The sequence below is a fragment of the Haematobia irritans genome, chromosome 1 (genome assembly GCF_050003625.1).
Source record: "Haematobia irritans isolate KBUSLIRL chromosome 1, ASM5000362v1, whole genome shotgun sequence".
In the NCBI taxonomy this organism is placed as follows: domain Eukaryota; kingdom Metazoa; phylum Arthropoda; class Insecta; order Diptera; family Muscidae; genus Haematobia; species Haematobia irritans.
Window position 1 is genome coordinate 99,009,353 of NC_134397.1, and position 18,522 is coordinate 99,027,874.

Sequence of the window (18,522 nt, forward strand, 5' to 3'; positions counted from 1 at the left end):
ATTCAAAAAGTTATTTTCCTTTAAAATAAATTAAATTAAATGAGCCAAAGTTGCTCTAGATATTACTCATATCTTCTACATTTAATAATTTTTTGAGCCACAAAGATACATGGCTATACGGTTATATCAGAACTCTTTTAAGTAAATGGAGCCTCTTTATACGATATCCTAATTTTGCATTTCTTTAGTATTATGGCAGAAAGCAACAAGTTATCTTATTATGTGTACTTCGAAACAGATAATATCTATCGTCATAAATAAATCCATTAGCATTTAATGGTGCGTTTAAAGATGTTACTATGTGCTTGAAACATTGACAAGGTGCTATACGTAGAAGTATGTGCGCATATCCGGTTGCCCCTGGAAACAGACCGCCTTTCGGTCGATATATTCCGTAACCATAGTTTTGTGACAACACACAGTATTTGATTGCTAATGGGGAAACTGTGAAAACAGTTGATTTTGAATAATGTCGCAGAACACAAGGCCGCAAGTTCCCGAAGGATTGAGGGATTTAATTAAGGACTTCACAAGAGAAATCCTTAGGGAAAAACCAAACAACATTTACGGGTTTGCAGAAAAATATTTTGAATATCTCACGGAAAAGGAAAATTACAACGTGAACTCATTCGAAAACCCACCTGACAAACATAATTCTGTATATTTGCCTAAATCTCAGCAATATCATGTTACCACTACGTTGGCCTATTCAATCGTACCTAAAGATCTGACGGTGCTAATAAAAGACCTTATTAAGGCTATTCTAAAAGAGCAACCTAAAAATTTATGTGAATTTGCCATAGAATACTTTAGCCGTTTACGAAAATCCAAAATGTCAAGTGAGTCTAACGTAACCAGTTTCAGCTCATTCGAAAACTATTTTACAAATATGGATCGCCTTGTATATAACCTCTTTGTGAAATGCCCATGCGGCAGAACTTTCGCAGAAGGCTATCTTGCTAACCAAAACCATGAACATCTCATTCCGACATCACAGACGGGGAAACTTAATGCATCGAGTATGGCGTCATCACCTCCTCTAACAAATGAGTGTACCTCTACTAATAGTCACAAACGTACTATTTCATATTCCGAAGAGTATATCGAATCTATTTACATAATTCAGCGTTACATTCGTAGGTTTTTGAAAAGGAAGAAAAAAATGAAGAAACTAGGTGAGGGAGCGGTTAAACTACCAATGAGTGAGGAAAAAGCCGCTTTAGTAATTCAAAGAAGTGTAAAGAAATTATTTAGCAACAAACTCCAGAATAGAACTTCGGAGACGGTAGCCGATAGTTTGCAGGTGATACCGCAGTTGCAACTTCACCAGCTAGAAAACGACAATATTTCCGAAACGGCATCCTATACTTCGGCTTCAACAGTTGCCTTATCGGCCTCTGAATCAAGCCGGGAGATTCTCGATTTCAGTGTAGTTGAAAATATTGTCAAGGAACCAATAATTGAAAACGAAGAGCTGGAAAACGACCATCAAAATGTCATTAATTGTGCACCACTACAAAATTCGGCAAACAGTGATATCAACAACAAATTATCAGTCAATGATAACGGAAATCATATACTAGTATCGAACGGTAAGTCGTTGGAAATCTTGAAAAATAATAAACCTAGAAAATAATAAATTCGCCCTAACATTTACTTAATCAATTTTTTAACATTTTTTAACGTAAAGCATGCGACCGAAACTGGGATCAAACCCACTATCCATGCAACCACATTGTACTTTCGATCATTACCACGCCATATTCTCGATCGTGGTTAGGTTAAGTATAGTGACAGCCCGATATTTCAGGATCACTTAGAATATTCAGTGTATTGTGATACCACAAGGGACCTCCTTTTTTTATAGCCAAATCCGAACGGCATTTCACATTCTTGTAAAACCACTTTAGAGAAGCATTGAAAAACTCAGTCAATGTCACCAGCATTACTGAGAGGGGATAATCCAACGCTGAAAAACTTTTTGGTGCTCGATCGAAGCAGGGATTGAATCCATGACCCTTTGTATGCGAGGGCGGCACCACGGTGACTCGATCACTAACATGTCTCAATATTGCTAATATCTCCATTTCATACTAAGATATATCCTACTCGCAAAAAACAAATTCTTTCCTCGCAAACGAAATGTTAGGAAAAACAACCATCGCTAACCAGTTCGTTTTCGCTGAAGGAAGTTTGTTTGGTAGAAGACTATAGACTTTTTATCTCCCGCGTGGTTTATTAACTTCTCAACACTTCATTTCTGTAATACAATCAATGTAGGAGATATAATCACTTCCATAGTTAAGTGAGACTATAACAATTTCAACTGCGAAGGAGAAATGTACCTAAAAATTTTGAAAGTATTTTGCCATCAGTAACAGTAAACAGATTCTTACAAAATATTAGAAATAAACAAAAAACTAGCACTGAAAGCACTATTATTGAGCATAAAATTATGAATGCTATATTGGTGAAAATTTTACGAAATTCAAACTGGAATAAACTGATACTTTTTTCTTACATTTTTGCAAACCTACTGCGTTGATCAACAACACAACACACAAAAATAATTCTTTCCTCCCCCACCGAAAAAAAAAATTTACTATTTTTTATGAAAAATTAACTAACCCATAGTAAGAATGACCATGATTTGGCGCCAAAGATTTTTTTCATTTAGATAAGTTCATGATTTTCTTATAAATTACTTCATGTATTTCATCGTATTTTAGTTCATTATTACTATGCTGTGGGAAGAATATACTTAAACTCATTCAAAATATTCCTGCTATCCGGAAGAATGAACAATTTTTTGGGAAATCTGTATTAAGAAATTGGTTTGAAATAAACTGTTTGTCAGTATAATTTTCAAAAAAGTCGAGAAATTGAGGAATCAAAGGTACAACAAGCCTGTATACAACTAAGAAATTTTTCGTACAAAACAAGTCAATTTTCTATAACCACCAGTATTTTATTTCAAAAAATTATGATTATATTACACAAAACTATGGCTTATGATATACAATAAAGGAAATATTTTTATTCGTACGTTGGATGCAGTTACTTGTCGATAGTTAGTAATTTCTTCTTCAAAAGAGTAATATTCTATGTTATTAGGACTAACCTAATTAATTTAAATTTGCATGTATTCTATCCATATGAAAGATAAATGTGGCATAAGTTGCTATATTCATTGAATTGTTGTCCAATTTCATCGATTTTGGCTAACTCTTGTTGGGCGGATTTGTCTAATAAGCATCTGAAATTGCAAAGTTATACAATATATAAGAAAAATATTATCAAATTTTATCGTTCATATTGATTTTTAACTTACGGTTTTCAAGAGTATTTCCTAGAGCCAATAAGGATATCAGCTAAGTTAGCATTAAACAGCAAGAATATTAAAAAAATAACATTACAAGAACTGTCTACCTGCAAGTGAAAATAATTATTTTTAATAAATTGAAATTTTGGTTTTATTAAAAACGGACAAAATACCGTTTATACTTACCACATTGAAAAATCCATCCAGTAGGTACATTATTGGAATCATATCCATGGAATAATAGGACGTTTTGGAAATTATTCTCAGAATATATTTGAAATAAAATATTGTTACGTTTTTATATTTAGGCGTTTTTAATTACCCGTCAATTAAAACACTCTTCGCTTCAATAACGTTAATCTACAATTTATTTACTATGACTTTACACTAATTCACTTTACAATTCGTTCACACTGATGTTATTCGTATGACGCTTTAATTAAGACTGACTCGTTAGCAGCATGCGAGCGCTTTTATATATGACGGTCTGGCAAAGCGAGAATATTCTGGCAGCACTACACTATTCTGGCAACGCTAGAAGAATCTACGACCATTAAGTTATTCATCTGGTGGCTGCCAAACACATATACACTCACATAGATATATGCTCGCATTACTACAACAACAATAACAACGACAATAGACAATGAGATGAAATGAGAATGCAAAATAACACAGCAAAGGGGTTGTTATACTATGAGAGAGTAAGAACTAACATTTCCATATGAAAATAAGCAAACAAAAGAACATAAAAGAAATTGAGGGAAGTACCAGAAAATGAATAGATGATTCCAACAAGTGATAGCGAAATTTTATCGTTACAATTTGAAATTTTAAATTAACGGAAACTAATTTAAATAAACTTAAATCTATAGTTATCAAATTCGTAACACTGCCTCCCGCTTAAGCCTGTTCGTCCCGAACAGGCACAGAACCTGTTCCGTAGGGAGCCAACCGTTCCAGATGTACAACTTTCATCTTTGATCTAGGGATGTCGTTCTTCTGAATCCGGTATACAATCAGTTTAGGACACAATCATTTTTTTCGTTGCAGGTTAAATAGCAAAACCATAGCAAAACGGACGGCACACCGTAGCGACATATCCAGTTTTTGTTGACCACATCCACAATCGTTTTTGCCTCTTGGTTTGGAATTGCATACACCTCCGGCCATTTGCTGAAGTAATCCATGACCACTAGGACATAACGGTTTCCAGAATCACTTACTGGGAAAGGGGCTGCCACGTCCATTGCTATTCTTTCAAACGGGGCTCCTGGTCTATACTCTTGCATAGGACCTCGACTTTTCCTTGTTGGACCTTTCGCCTTCATGCACTTCTCTCAATTGGCTACCCACTCAGCAATTAATTTCTGGCATCGTTGCTTCACTTTCTCGGATGTTTTGGTTATTCCCAGATGACCTCCACTGGTACCATTATGGAACTCCGCCAAAACGTCTCTTATTTTAGAATCCGGTCCGATGATCAAATTTCGGCTGCTCTTGCCATCTTCGCCTTCCCATTTACGTTGCAGGAATCCATTGACTAGAACTAAACTATCCTATTGAGCCCAGTATGGTTTCATAAGTGGGCTTTCGGCTGCGATGTCTTTCTTGCTGGGCTTCTTGTTATCTTCCTTTGCCGAAATAATTTTGTTCAAAATGTGATCTTTACGCTGTTCTGTTGGCCAGTCCACTCCATATTCGATGTGTAACAGCCGAATATCAACAACATCCTCCTTATGTTCAGCTTTCGAGCAGTGCTTGCATTCTATACTGCAAGGTCGACGTGACAAAGCGATAGCGTTACCGTGTTTTCCACCTTTTCTATGCTCGACACTGAAATCACAGCTTTGGAGCCTCTCGATCCAACGTGCCAGTTGAGCTTCCGGATTCTTGAATTGGAGCAACCATTGTCCATACAAATATTTATGATAATGTTTTACACTCTCTATGATGGCTAGCAGCTCTCGTCGCGTTACACAGTAGTTCTTTTCGGGCTTGGACAACGTTCGGTTGGAATATCCGATGACCTTCTCCTTGCCGTCTGTCGCGATAGCACACCTCCAATAGCATCTGTATCCAAAATAATTTTTTCGCCCGGAATAGGATACGCTAGAACAGGAGCTGAACATAAAAGTTCTTTTAAATGTTGAAATGAATCCCCCTGTTCGTCGCTCCACTGGAACTACTGACCTTTTTGCGTCAATTTATAGAGACTAGCGGCGATGCTGGCGAAGTTTGGGACGAATCGTCGGTAATATGTACATAACCCAAGGAAACTTCTTAATTCGTGGAGATTTCGGGGTCGTGGCCAATCTCTGACACCTTGGATTTTGTCTTCATCGGTGGATATGCCCTCAGCAGTCGCATGATGACCCAGGTATTTAACTTCTCGCTGGAAAAGGGAGCATTTCTTTGCGTTAAGGCGTAGTCCAGCGGCTGACAGTTGCTGGATAAAGTCTTTCAAGTTCTTAAGGTGCTCTTCAAATGTTTTGCCCATCACTATGATGTCATCCAAGTATATCAAGCACAATTTCCAGTGCAATCCCTTCAGTACCCGCTCCATCAATCTTTCGAAGGTAGCCGGAGCGTTGCAGAGCCCGAACGGCATTACATTGAATTGCCAGAGACCGCCATTAACGCCAAAAGCCGTTTTTTCTTTGTCTTTCTCAATCATGTGTAGAAAACCATGTTGTTCCGGCTAGTGTGTCCAACGTGTCATCAATGCGTGGAAGCGGACAACTGTCCTTTTTGGTGACATCATTCAGTTTTCTGTAGTCCACGCAGAATCGGATACTTCCATCTTTCTTTTTGCCCAGCACAACTGGGGAACACCAAGGACTTGATGATGGCTCGATCACACCACTCTCCGCCATTTCCTTTATAGCTTTTGAATTTCGTCTCTTTTTGCCAGGGGAACACTTCGTGGTGCTTCTTTTATGGGCCTTTCTTCTGCGGTTTTAATTTCATGTTTCTCTACAGATATTCTTCCTTGATTTCCCTTTTCAGAAGCAAAAGCAGAGGCGATTTTCCACAACAATTGCTTGGCTTTATTTCTCTCTGACGGCTATAGATGACTGTCCTCGACATACCCTTCTAGATGTTTTCTCACTGCTCCCTGTGTCTTTGATGAGTTGCCTTCCAAATTGACTATTGCCTCGGCTGGTGTACATTTGCCAATGTCAGCAAATTTTACAATTTGCTCGTGATTTTCAGACAAGTTTTCTGTTGGTTCAACAACCCACAATTGGCCGACTTCACAATCTCCATTCATAGAAACCCACATAACTGCTTCGGCATTCGGTGGTATAGACTCTGACTGGCTCGTTGTCAAACGCCTGACAGGTGTATTCTCGTCGTGTCCCACGTTTACCATTATTTCGGCATCGCACCATGTCATTACACGACGCTTCATATCCAGATTGAGACCAAAAGCAATCATGAAATCCGCTCCAATTATAACTTCGTCTACTATATCGGCCACAATGAAATCATAAGTAACGGATTTGTTAGCAATAGTTAATTTTACGGCTACCTTTCCATATACGGTTGCGGGTTCCCCTGTAGCCGTGCGTAGCTTGACTCCAATCAGTGGTGTAACTTTTCCTTTTACTAAATCAGATCTAATGATAGACTTTGATGCACCAGTATCCAACGTCAAAGTACGCTTGTCGCCCTTAATAACACCCACAATAGTTAAATTGTTATTTTTCTGTTGAACTATTGCTATGGAGATGGTGGGGCCATCGTCTGTGGGGGCCAGCTCTTGCCCCGCTGAACTAGCTCGATTTAGTTTAAAGGTGACTCACTTGACTGTGGGGTCACCTTCTTATGGCTATTGTTTAATGGATATGGTGGTGTGGATCTTGACCGTTTGCGTCGTGCTTTGCATTCTCGAGCTAGATGTGCCGGCTTATCACAGTTATAGCATTTGATTCGGGATTTAGTTGCATCCTGTTTCAATTCTTGCATTACCTGCTTCATTGCCTCTTTCACCGATTCAATGATAGATTTCGTGAATTTGAGGCCCTGCCAGCAATCTCGATGTTTCTTGCGCAAGTGCAAATGTTACTGTTTTTGCGAATGTAGCCTTTTGTGACGCATATGTTGCACATTTTATGTCTGGGTCTCGAATGCCATTCACAAAGGTCTCAATTTTGATGCGATCCACAAGGGGGTGACTCTCTCCTGGGTATGTTAATAGCACCAACCGCTCAACTTCTGTTGCAAAGTCTTGTAAAGTCTCGTTTGATTTCTGGACTCTACCTCTTAATTCCATTCTAAAGATGTCTTGCTTATATTCTCCATCGTATTTGCGCTGTAGTGCATCTATTACTTAGTTATAGTTATTTCTGGAAGAAGTTGGGATACTTTGTATTACATCGGCAGCATTACCCTTCAATGCCAACAGAAGTTCAATTGCTCTGTCGTTGTCATTCCACATGTTTCTGGATGCCACCGTCTCAAATTGGAATTTTAAAACATCAAATGAAGATGAGCCATCAAAAACAGGAGTTTTGATTTTTGGACCCTCGATTACGCGCACGGGACCACCTTTAATTTCCAGGTCAGCCATTTTTCTCCAGGTGTAGAAGTTTCTCATCGTGAACCACAATTTTCTCATCTACGGAAAGAACTTTCTTATCCAATTCTATAATTTGACCTTCTATATGGTCCACACGTTTCTCCATGCTTTCAGAAATTTCTTGAAGTTTTTCATTGAGAATTCTAGAATTTTCGTCCATCATTTTTGAATTTTCGTCGAATTTTTCTTCCAATTTTCTAGAATTTCCTTCCATTTCTAGGGCGTTTTCTTCCAACAATTTTCTAGAATTATCTTCCATTTTTAGAGCGTTTTCTTCCAGCAGCTTTCTTGAATTTTCTTCCATTTTTAGAGTATTTGCTTCCAGTTTTCTAGAATTCTCTTCCATCATTTTGCTCAAAGCATTGAGCATTGAGGTGTAATCCACAACACTTGAAGCCACAGATGGATTTTCTACACTGCTGGTATTGACGAGTATTGATTCGTCAATGTCCTCCTTATAATCAAACTCATGCATCGCAATGTCCATATTACGCTGTTCAAACTCTTTCAGTAGACGCTTCTGAAGCTGGGACTTATTGCCTGTTGTCGTCAGCTCCAGTTTGCTCAATTCCTTTTTAAGTCTTCCACACGAAGCTCATTAAACTTCATTGTAAATTTTCTTTCCGTTATTTCACTTCCGACGCCAATTGTTACGTTTTTATATTTAGGCGTTTTTAATTACCCGTCAATTAAAACACTGTTCGTTTCAATAACGTTAATCTACAATTTATTTACTATGACTTTAAATACACCAATTCACTTTACAATTCGTTCACACTGATGTTATTCGTTTGACACTTTAATTAAGACTGACTCGTTAGCAGCATGCGAGCGCTTTTATATATGACGGTCTGGCAATGCGAGAATATTCTGGCAGCACTACACTATTCTGGCAACGCTAGAAGAATCTACGACCATTAAGTTATTCATCTGGTGGCTGCCAAACACATATAGACTCACATAGATATATGCTCGCATTACTACAACAATAATAACAATGACAATAGACAATGAGATGAAATGAGAATGCAAAATAACACAGCAAAGGGGTTGTTATACTATGAGAGAGTAAGAACTAAAATTTGGATATGAAAATAAGCAAACAAAAGAACATAAAAGAAATTTAGGAAAGTACCAGAAAATGAATAGACGATTCCAACAAGTGATAACGAAATTTTATCGTTACAATTTGAAATTTTAAATTACCGGATACTAATTTAAATAAACTTAAATCTATAATTATCAAATTCGTTACAATATCCCAATAAACACAAACGTTTGAAAAATGCTACATTTCAACAATTTTCCAAACATTTTTTCAAAGGATTAGGGTAATATTCAAGTTGAGAAATTGTTGAGAAAATCGCGTTCTCAACAAAAAACAGACATTACCCTCAACAGTGAAATTCAACACATTAGCAATAATATCTCAAGTGTTATCCTCAAATTGAAATGCATCGCTACTCAATAATTTGTCAAACAATTTTCGATGCGAGTCAAATTCAAAATTAACATCGTTGCAAATACATTTCAACCTAAATTTGTATGAATGATATCCCCACTTCAAATTGAAAGTCAAAGCCAAAATTCTATGAATTTTGTATAATTTAATCATTTTCATCAAAATAAAATATATAATAATACACTACACTACAATACCAATTGGTAAATAATAATCTTATTAAACATACCAACAAATAAGAACAAAAAAAAACAAACAACAAAACTTTAAATATCTTAAACATTATTAGTAAACACTTTTGCATTGATAATTCGATTTCCTTCCTTTTGGTTCCTTCCTTTTATTAACATGCGGGCAATTTGAAATTAGGAACGTACTGGACCGCGTGTTAGAATTGATATCCATCAGAAGGAATTCACAAAATATCCATGTTAAACTGATAATAGCATATGAATTAAACTGACGATGTGATACACATTTTCATCCAGAAGTTGTTGATTTCAACAATTTGTTGTTTTTAACAATTTTAATTGGTTGCACTTGTAATGTTTCTGGAAACTTTTTCTTGTTGATAAAACACTCATTTTTATTGGTCAGCTTCTTATTGTTTGCAAGAATGTAGCATCCAAACATTTTAGTTTTCTGCAAAGAGATTTAAATTTAGTGACTTCTTTAAAGTGTTGCTTTAATTTTTCATATTGACGTACCAATTATTATAAACTATTTCATTGGTCAGCTTTTTAATGTTTTCAAGAACGTAGAATCCATAATTTTAGTTTTCTGCAAAGAGAGATTTAGTGACATCCTTAAAGTTTTATTTCATTTTTTATTTTCTCTTACCTATTTTTATAAACTATTTGGTTATTTGTCTAAAATTTTCCATTTTTTTATTTCTTGCAATTGACCACGAACTTCGTTGCACAAATAAGTATTGAAAACCACATGGTTTTTTCGTTGCAATCTAGGGTAGTGTTTTGTCAAAGTTTTCTCATATTATCTTCAACACCTTCAACAAAATTTGAAGATGTATTGAAGATGAGCTATTTCAAGTCATGTTGAATTTATGTTGAAAATTATATTTACCCTCAAACTGAACAGTTGTTGCATTTGAAAAACGCTCATCCTGTATTTATTGGGATATTATAAAATTAGACATAATTTCCACTTGTCAGTATAGCATTTAGTATTTAAGGTGGATATTAAGTTCGAGTTTTGAGGCTAAAATCGCAATTTTCATGATAAGTTTTCTTTAATAATCCATTATAAAAAAATAATCTTTTTAAAAAAATTGGTTTGGGCTATTCTCCATCAAGTTATATTTAAACTTGTATCGAAGACGTACAATTTTATACTTTTCTTAGTGATTTATTTTTAATTTTAGCGGCTAAACTCGAACTTAGTACTCACCTGTAGGAATTGCTGTAACATAAAAAATATAGATTCAAAAAATGGTTGCATCTCCAACCTGTGATCCAGATGTAGAATAAATATAGATCATCCTATTACCACTCATGTTGTATATTTTTTATGTAAATCAATTAAAATCCGCACTAATTTTAAACTATTAACTGAAATATACAGTTCACTTATATGTTGTTTGGTTTTTTTTTATCAATAAAAGGCGTTTTTGATTTCTGTAACATCACATCATTCACTTCTCAGTTTCTAAAATGTTTCCAAATAAATGTATTTTCATATATAAACCACGTGTGCACTTCATAAATCCATAAACAGAACTGAATGCAGCAATAAAACACAAAGACACAAATAGTCATAAAGGATACATACCTGCCGTAAAGAAAAACAACTCCACACACACACGATCCCTTTCTGATCCCGCTACAACTCTCCCATAAAAGATACCAACAACACACAAGGAACATTCCATTGTCTCTAGAATCAAAACAACCAACAACAGCATAAATCAAAGATTATAGATTTGAGGAAGATGTGAGATTGGCTTGCGTCATTCCAAATGTTGCATTTACCAGATTAGTTTAATACTTGTTTGTAATCTTTTAGTTGTTTTTAGTTTTTATTTTTTTAAATGAAAAATGTAATTTTCTTAATGAAACAATGTTAAATTTTAGGCAACAACAAAAAAAATTACATTTTCCCCTTTATGGAAATTTATTTCGTGCTCTTAATTTCTTTTTATTTGCATTTTAATGCTATGTCAATACTTGTCGTATACGCGTTTGGTTCGAGTATTAAACTAATGTGGTAAATGGTTTGATGTGCTCAGTAGCCAATCTCCCATCTTCCTCTTCTATAATCTTTGGCATAAATGACGCAATAACAAACACAAACAATCATACGAGATATACACAAAATGTCTCCCAAAACTCCCTCACATGATGCAATAATTTCATTACTCTCTTCTCACTTCATTTTCCAGTAGCACGTTTATTGATTAGTTGGAATTCTATCTATAAGTTAAGGTTAAATATATACTAAATTTATGAGGAATCTATAAAAAATGATATACACCCGTCAAGGATTATACTAACTACTTTTTATACTACTTTATCTAAAATGTTCATTGTGAGGAAAAACACTCCAACATATAATAAAAAGGCAAATAATCTATATGTAGCCATCATACGAATCGGTAATGTCATTAAGTTCATTTTTACTACAAAAATTGTTTTCCATACAAAATTTTTTCTTAGTAAATTGTCCACATTTCATAATAAGATTTTTATATTGCCCATGTATTTTTATAATAGAATCAACGATGCATTAACTACTTTGGAAATTTATTTAAGGAAAAATCCTTCCCATTTCGTAGTTAGTGAACTAAAAAACATTTACTGAATTTTTATAAGTTTTGCTTTAGTTGTGGTTACGAAAAATGAACTATATTGCAGTAAAGTTGAACTATGTGAAAGTTATATTTACAAGACACTTTTTTCTGTGCAAACGAAAAAGTTTGTTTGGAGGAAAGTATATACATTTTGTGATAAACGTTGATTCTTTTACAGAATGTAAAAACAATTTCATAGAGACTAAAGGCCGTTAAAGCGACTTTAGTTTTTCCAACACACATAGAAAGGCATAATTCTCGTTTCATAAACATAAACAAACTTATATTTCTATATACAAACCTGGAAGCACCAAATGTTTTTAATTTCAAAAGCAAATCAGCCTATAGAAGCCGAAAAAGTTAAAATGTATTTAACTTATTTTTATCCTTCGGCGACAAGCTTATATTTATTGTGCGCACACTCATATAATTTTGAACGTTTTTCGAAGAAAAGAAATAAGCGAAGAATGAATGAATGACGAAATCGCATACACGCAAAGAAAAAAAAAAACGTGTACCGAAAACGTTTTTCTTTTGTTAGAGTTTTTGAATTTCTTCGAAAATTTATCACCCAAAAAATTCTTTTGTTACAAAATTTTTATTTTTTCAATGGAAGAAATTATTTTTGAACCGACAACACAGCCCATTTCGTTTATATCAAGCACTGTTCTTTTCTGACTTTAAGTGTTTAATTAGAGTCACAGTTTCATAGTAAAAATAGTAAATATGTTGAACACCTTTTCGGAATCTTCCGTCCAGGCGAAAGGTAAAATTAAAAAAAAAAAATTATAAAATAGAATAATTTCGTCTACATTGTTTGTATTACAGAAAAAGGTGCTAAGAACTCAAAAACCTCGTGGAAGTGAGAAAGATGTGAGGGAAAATGCAATTAGTCAGAAAAGAATGTTTATTGAGTTAGTCTTTATGAAATTGGTTTTACATCCTGAAAAAGAATAATCGTTTATCACAAAAAGTATATAGTCTTCTTCCAAATAAACTTCCTTACAGCGTTTGTCTAAAATTTCGTTTGGGAGGAAAGAATTATTTTTTTGCGTGTAGTCGGTAATTATAGCGTGTTAAATCCTTCCATATATTTACACCCAGAAAAATGTTTTTATACCCTCCATCATAGGATGGGGGTATATTAACTTTGTCATTCCGTTTGTAACACATCGAAATATTGCTCTAAGACCCCACAAAGTATATATATTCTGGGTCGTGGTGAAATTCTGAGTCGATCTAAGCATGTCCGTCCGTCCGTCCGTCTGTTGATATCACGCTAACTTCCGAACGAAACAAGCTATCGACTTGAAACTTGGCACAAGTAGTTGCTATCGATGTAGGTCGGATGGTATTGAAAATGGGCCATATCGGTCCACTTTTACGTATAGCCCCCATATAAAGGGACCCCCAAATTTGGCTTGTGGAGCCTCTAACAGAAGCATATTTCATCCGATCCGGCTGAAATTTGGTATATGGTGTTGGTATATGGTCTCTAACAACCATGCAAAAATTGGTCCACATCGGTCCATAATTATATATAGCCCCCATATAAACCGATCCCCTGATTTGGCTTGCGAAGCCTAAAAGAGAAGCAAATTTCATCCGATCCGGCTGAAATTTGGTACATGGTGTTGGTATATGGTCTCTAACTACCGTGCAAAAACTGGTTCACATCGGTCCATAATTATATATAGCCCCCATATAAACCGATCCCCAGATTTGGCTTGCGGAGCCTCAAAGAGAAGAAAATTTCATCCGATCCGGCTGAAATTATGTACATGATGTTGGTATATGGTCTCTAACAACCATTCAAAAATTGGTCCACATCGGTCCATATTTATATATAGCCCCCATATAAACCGATCCCCAGATTTGGGTTGCGGAGCCTCAAAGAGAAGCAAATTTCATCCGATCCGCCTGAAATTTGGTACATGATGTTGGTATATGGTCTCTAACAACTATGCAAAAATTGGTCCACATCGGTTCATAATTATATATAGCCCCCATATAAACCGATCCCCAGATTTGGCTTGCGAAGCCTCAACGAGAAGCAAATTGCATCCGATCCGGCTGAAATTTGGTACATGGTATTGGTATATGGTCTCTAACAACCATGCAAAAATTGGTCCATATCGGTCCTTAATTCTATATAGCCCCCATATAAACCGATCCCCAGATTTGGCTTGTGGAGCCCCTAAGAGAAGCGTATTTCATCCGATCCGGCTGAAATTTGGTACATGGTGTTGGTATATGGTCTCTAAGAATGATGCAAAAATTGGTCCACATCGGTGCATAATTATATATAGCCCCCATATAAACCGATCCCCAGATTTGGCTTGCGAAGCCTCAAAGAGAAGCAAATTGCATCCGATCCGGCTGGAATTTGGTACATGGTATTGGTATATGGTCTCTAACAACCATGCAAAAATTGGTCTATATCGGTCCTTAATTATATATAGCCCCCATATAAACCGATCCCCAGATTTGGCTTGTGGAGCCTCTAAGAGAAGCGTATTTCATCCGATCCGGCTGAAATTTGGTACATGGTGTTGGTATATGGTCTCTAAGAATCATGCAAAAATTGGTCCACATCGGTCCATAATTATATATAGCCCCCATATAAACCGATCCCCAGATTTGGCTTGCGGAGCCTCAAAGAGAAGCAAATTTCATCCGATCCGGCTGAAATTTGGTACATGGTATTGGTATATGGTCTCTAACAACCATTCAAAAATTGGTCCACATCGGTCCATAATTATATATAGCCCCCATATAAACCGATCCCCAGATTTGGCTTGCGAAGTTTCCAAGAGAAGCAAATTTCATCCAATCCGGTTGTAATTTGGAACATGGTGTTAGTATATGATCTTTAACAACCGTGCCAGAATTGGTCCATATCGGTCCATAATTATATATAGCCCCCATATAAACCGATCCCCAGATTTGGCTTGTGGAGCCTCTAAGAGAAGCGTATTTCATCCGATCCGGCTGAAATTTGGTACATGGTGTTGGTATATGGTCTCTAAGAATCATGCAAAAATTGGTCCACATCGGTCCATAATTATATATAGCCCCCATATAAACCGATCCCCAGATTTGGGTTGCGGAGCCTCAAAGAGAAGCAAATTTCATCCGATCCGCCTGAAATTTGGTACATGATATTGGTATATGGTCTCTAACAACTATGCAAAAATTGGTCAACATCGGTTCATAATTATATATAGCCCCCATATAAACCGATCCCCAGATTTGGCTTGCGAAGTTTCCAAGAGAAGCAAATTTCATCCAATCCGGTTGTAATTTGGAACATGGTGTTAGTATATGATCTTTAACAACCGTGCCAGAATTGGTCCATATCGGTCCATAATTATATATAGCCCCCATATAAAACGTTCTCCAGATTTGACCTCCGGAGCCTCTTGGAGGAGCAAAATTCATCCGATCCGGTTCAAATTAGGAACATGGTATTAGTATATGGTCGCTAACAACCATACCAAAATTGGTCCAATCACACAAAAATTGGTCCATATCGGTTCATAATCATGGTTGCCACTAGAGCCAAAAATAATCTACCAAAATTTTATTTCTATAGAAAATTTTGTCAAAATTTTATTTCTAGAGAAAATTTTGTTAAAATTTCATAATAAAATTTTCATCATTGTCAAAATTTTATTTCTATAGAAAATTTTGTCAAAATTTTATTTCTATAGAAAATTTTGTTCAAATTTTATTCGGTTCATAATCATGGTGGCCACTCGAGCCAAAAATAATCTACCAAGATTTTATTTCTATAGAAAATTTTGTCAAAAGTTTATTCTATAAAAAATTTTGTTAAAATTTTATTTCTGTAGAAATTTTTGTCAAAATTTTCTTTCTGATTATTAATTTTGTTCGGCTTGAGGTCATAGAAACAATCGATTATTGATTTGTTTTAATATTTATTTCCAATATTTCGGTTAGTGCCACTAACCATCTTCTGGGATTTTGTATCTACATAAAATACAAAAATTAAATTACATTTAATGTTCACAAAAATCACAATTGTTATTGAAAATATATTTTATCGAAAAATAACTAACTTGAGTTCTTGTGCTGCTGTTTGTTTCGCAATTCACCGTACACTAAACTTCGTTTGTGTCGATGCTTGTTTATAATATGTCGATACATTCTGGCGCATTCTTCCGTGTCTTTTTTGAAATTCATTCTTTTGTCAGGAGAGAGATCTATTATATTGAGCATCTCAAGAGTGTATCTTCGTCTATGATTATTCTCTTGAGCAAGTATCTCGACGTCTGTGAAGTTGGGCTTGTGTCCTGTTGTTGCACAGTGAGCTGCAAGTGCTGTTTTTTGCTCAACTGATTTGTCTACAGCTTTAAGGTCTGATTTATTCGACGAAAGTCTTGTCTTAAGTTTGGTCATTGTAGTGCCAACATATGCCATTGGGCATATGTTGGACTTGTCTACATTACATTTAATTTTGTACACTATGTTACTCATGTCCTCATTCTTTATTTTTGACTTTGTGTTGCTGAATAATTCCTCTACTGTTCTCGATGTGCGTGAAGCAATTTGAATCTTGCCCTTGTTATATACGTCCGAATTGAAAAAACGCTCTGAGAATCCTTCAACGTAAGTCATGGGTTTGTATGACTTATCCTTATTATGGTCCGGCTCTTCAATAGTCTTAGTTTTAATGTTTTCGTCAAGTGTTTTATTTTTAACGCGATTTATTAGTCTGCTTATTATTCTATTTGGAAAATCGTTTGTGGTCAATATTTGTCTTATCTTTATTTCATTCTCCTTGTTGAATTCTGCATCACTTATCCTTAAGATTCGATCTATAAAATTGATTGCTGTCATATGGATTATACTTTTATTGTGTTTTGAATTATAATTTATTAGTCGTCCAGTTGCTGTTGGTTTTTGATACCAATTCAGCCTCAAACAATTATCATCTCTCAGTATGTTACAGTCTAAATATGGTAGCTTGTTATCCTTCTCTAACTCCATTGTAAATTGTATTTGACTGTGGAATGAGTTTAATGCGTCAAGAGTACTTTCCACGTCGGTTTTCTTTACTATCGCAAATATGTCGTCCACATATTTTGTTATAATTCGAGGTTTCGGTATCTTGCTTAAGGACACGTCTAGTAGCTCTTCCATGATGATGTCAGCAATTATTGGAGATGCTGGAGATCCCATTGGCATTCCTTTCAATTGTTCATATGTCTTATCTTCATATTTGAAGTACCTACTGTCTTTGATACAAAATAGTGCTAGTTCCTTGAAAATATCACGAGGTATTTTTGTATAATTTTTGATTAAGTCCCATTTCTTCTCAATCATTGCAATGGCTAGGTTTACCGGTATACTGGGAAACAGTGATACAACATCAAACGATATCAGGATTTCATCATCTGTTAGCCTTACATTCTTAATCTTCGTTTTAAAGTCAATCGCGTCTTTTACATTGTATTTCGAATCTTTGGTGACGTTCTTTAAGATACTAGATATATATCTGCACATCTTATACGATGGTGCATTGATCGATGAGCAAATTGGTCTCAATGGTGTTCCTTCCTTGTGTACCTTCGGAAGGCCGTAAATCCTTGGGACTATAGCAGTTTTACTCGTCAATTTATTCTTTTCCTCGATGCTGATTAAGTTTTCTTTATATAATTTTTCCACTAATTTATTATTCTTGGTTTGAAATTTCGATGTTGGATCAATTTTTAACCGTTTGTAACTACACATGTCGTGTATTATCGCATGCATTTTGGATTTGTATTCTTTGCTGTCCATAGCAACAGTTTTTCCACCTTTATCCGCACTTAATATTAAAACATCCTTGTTGTCTTTCAAATATTTCTTCGTTTGAGCCACTGTACCTAGTATAAATTTATCTCTTTTGTTTACGTTTGTCTTGTGTAAATGGTCATCTATCAGTGTTGTGAACTTTGTTCTTGCTATTTCTTGCTCTTCTTTGTCATCTGTAGTTCTCACCAAGTCTTCTCCTTCTGCGATGACTTTCAGTAGAGGAAATTGAGCTCTCGTCAAAGGGAGCGAATACTTCGGGCCTAGTGAGAGAAGCCACTGCACATTTGTTGGTATGTGTTTGTTCGTTGTATTTACAAACCATTGCTCGTTGAACTTCTTTCTATAGAAAATTTTGTCAAAATTTTTATTTCTATAGAAAATTTTGTGAAAATTTTATTTCTATAGAAAATTTTGTTAAAATTTTATTTCTGTAGAAAATTTTGTCAAAATTTTATGTATACTTTGTCGATCTTGTTTGATTTAATATATAGCACGTATGAACTTACATACAATTTAAAAGATGGTGT

At 35.3% G+C, this 18,522-nt stretch overlaps 1 protein-coding gene across 1 annotated transcript in view; it reads left to right on the top strand.

The window, feature by feature from the left end:
* Positions 1 to 469: 469 nt before the first annotated feature.
* Positions 470 to 18,522, top strand: part of LOC142229202 (uncharacterized) — a gene marked incomplete at its 3' end in the record, with an annotated part of 297,563 nt that continues 279,510 nt past the window's right edge. The window contains 1 exon segment of the mRNA XM_075299746.1: positions 470 to 1,592. Within this exon segment, the coding sequence (XP_075155861.1) occupies positions 470 to 1,592 (1,123 nt within the window).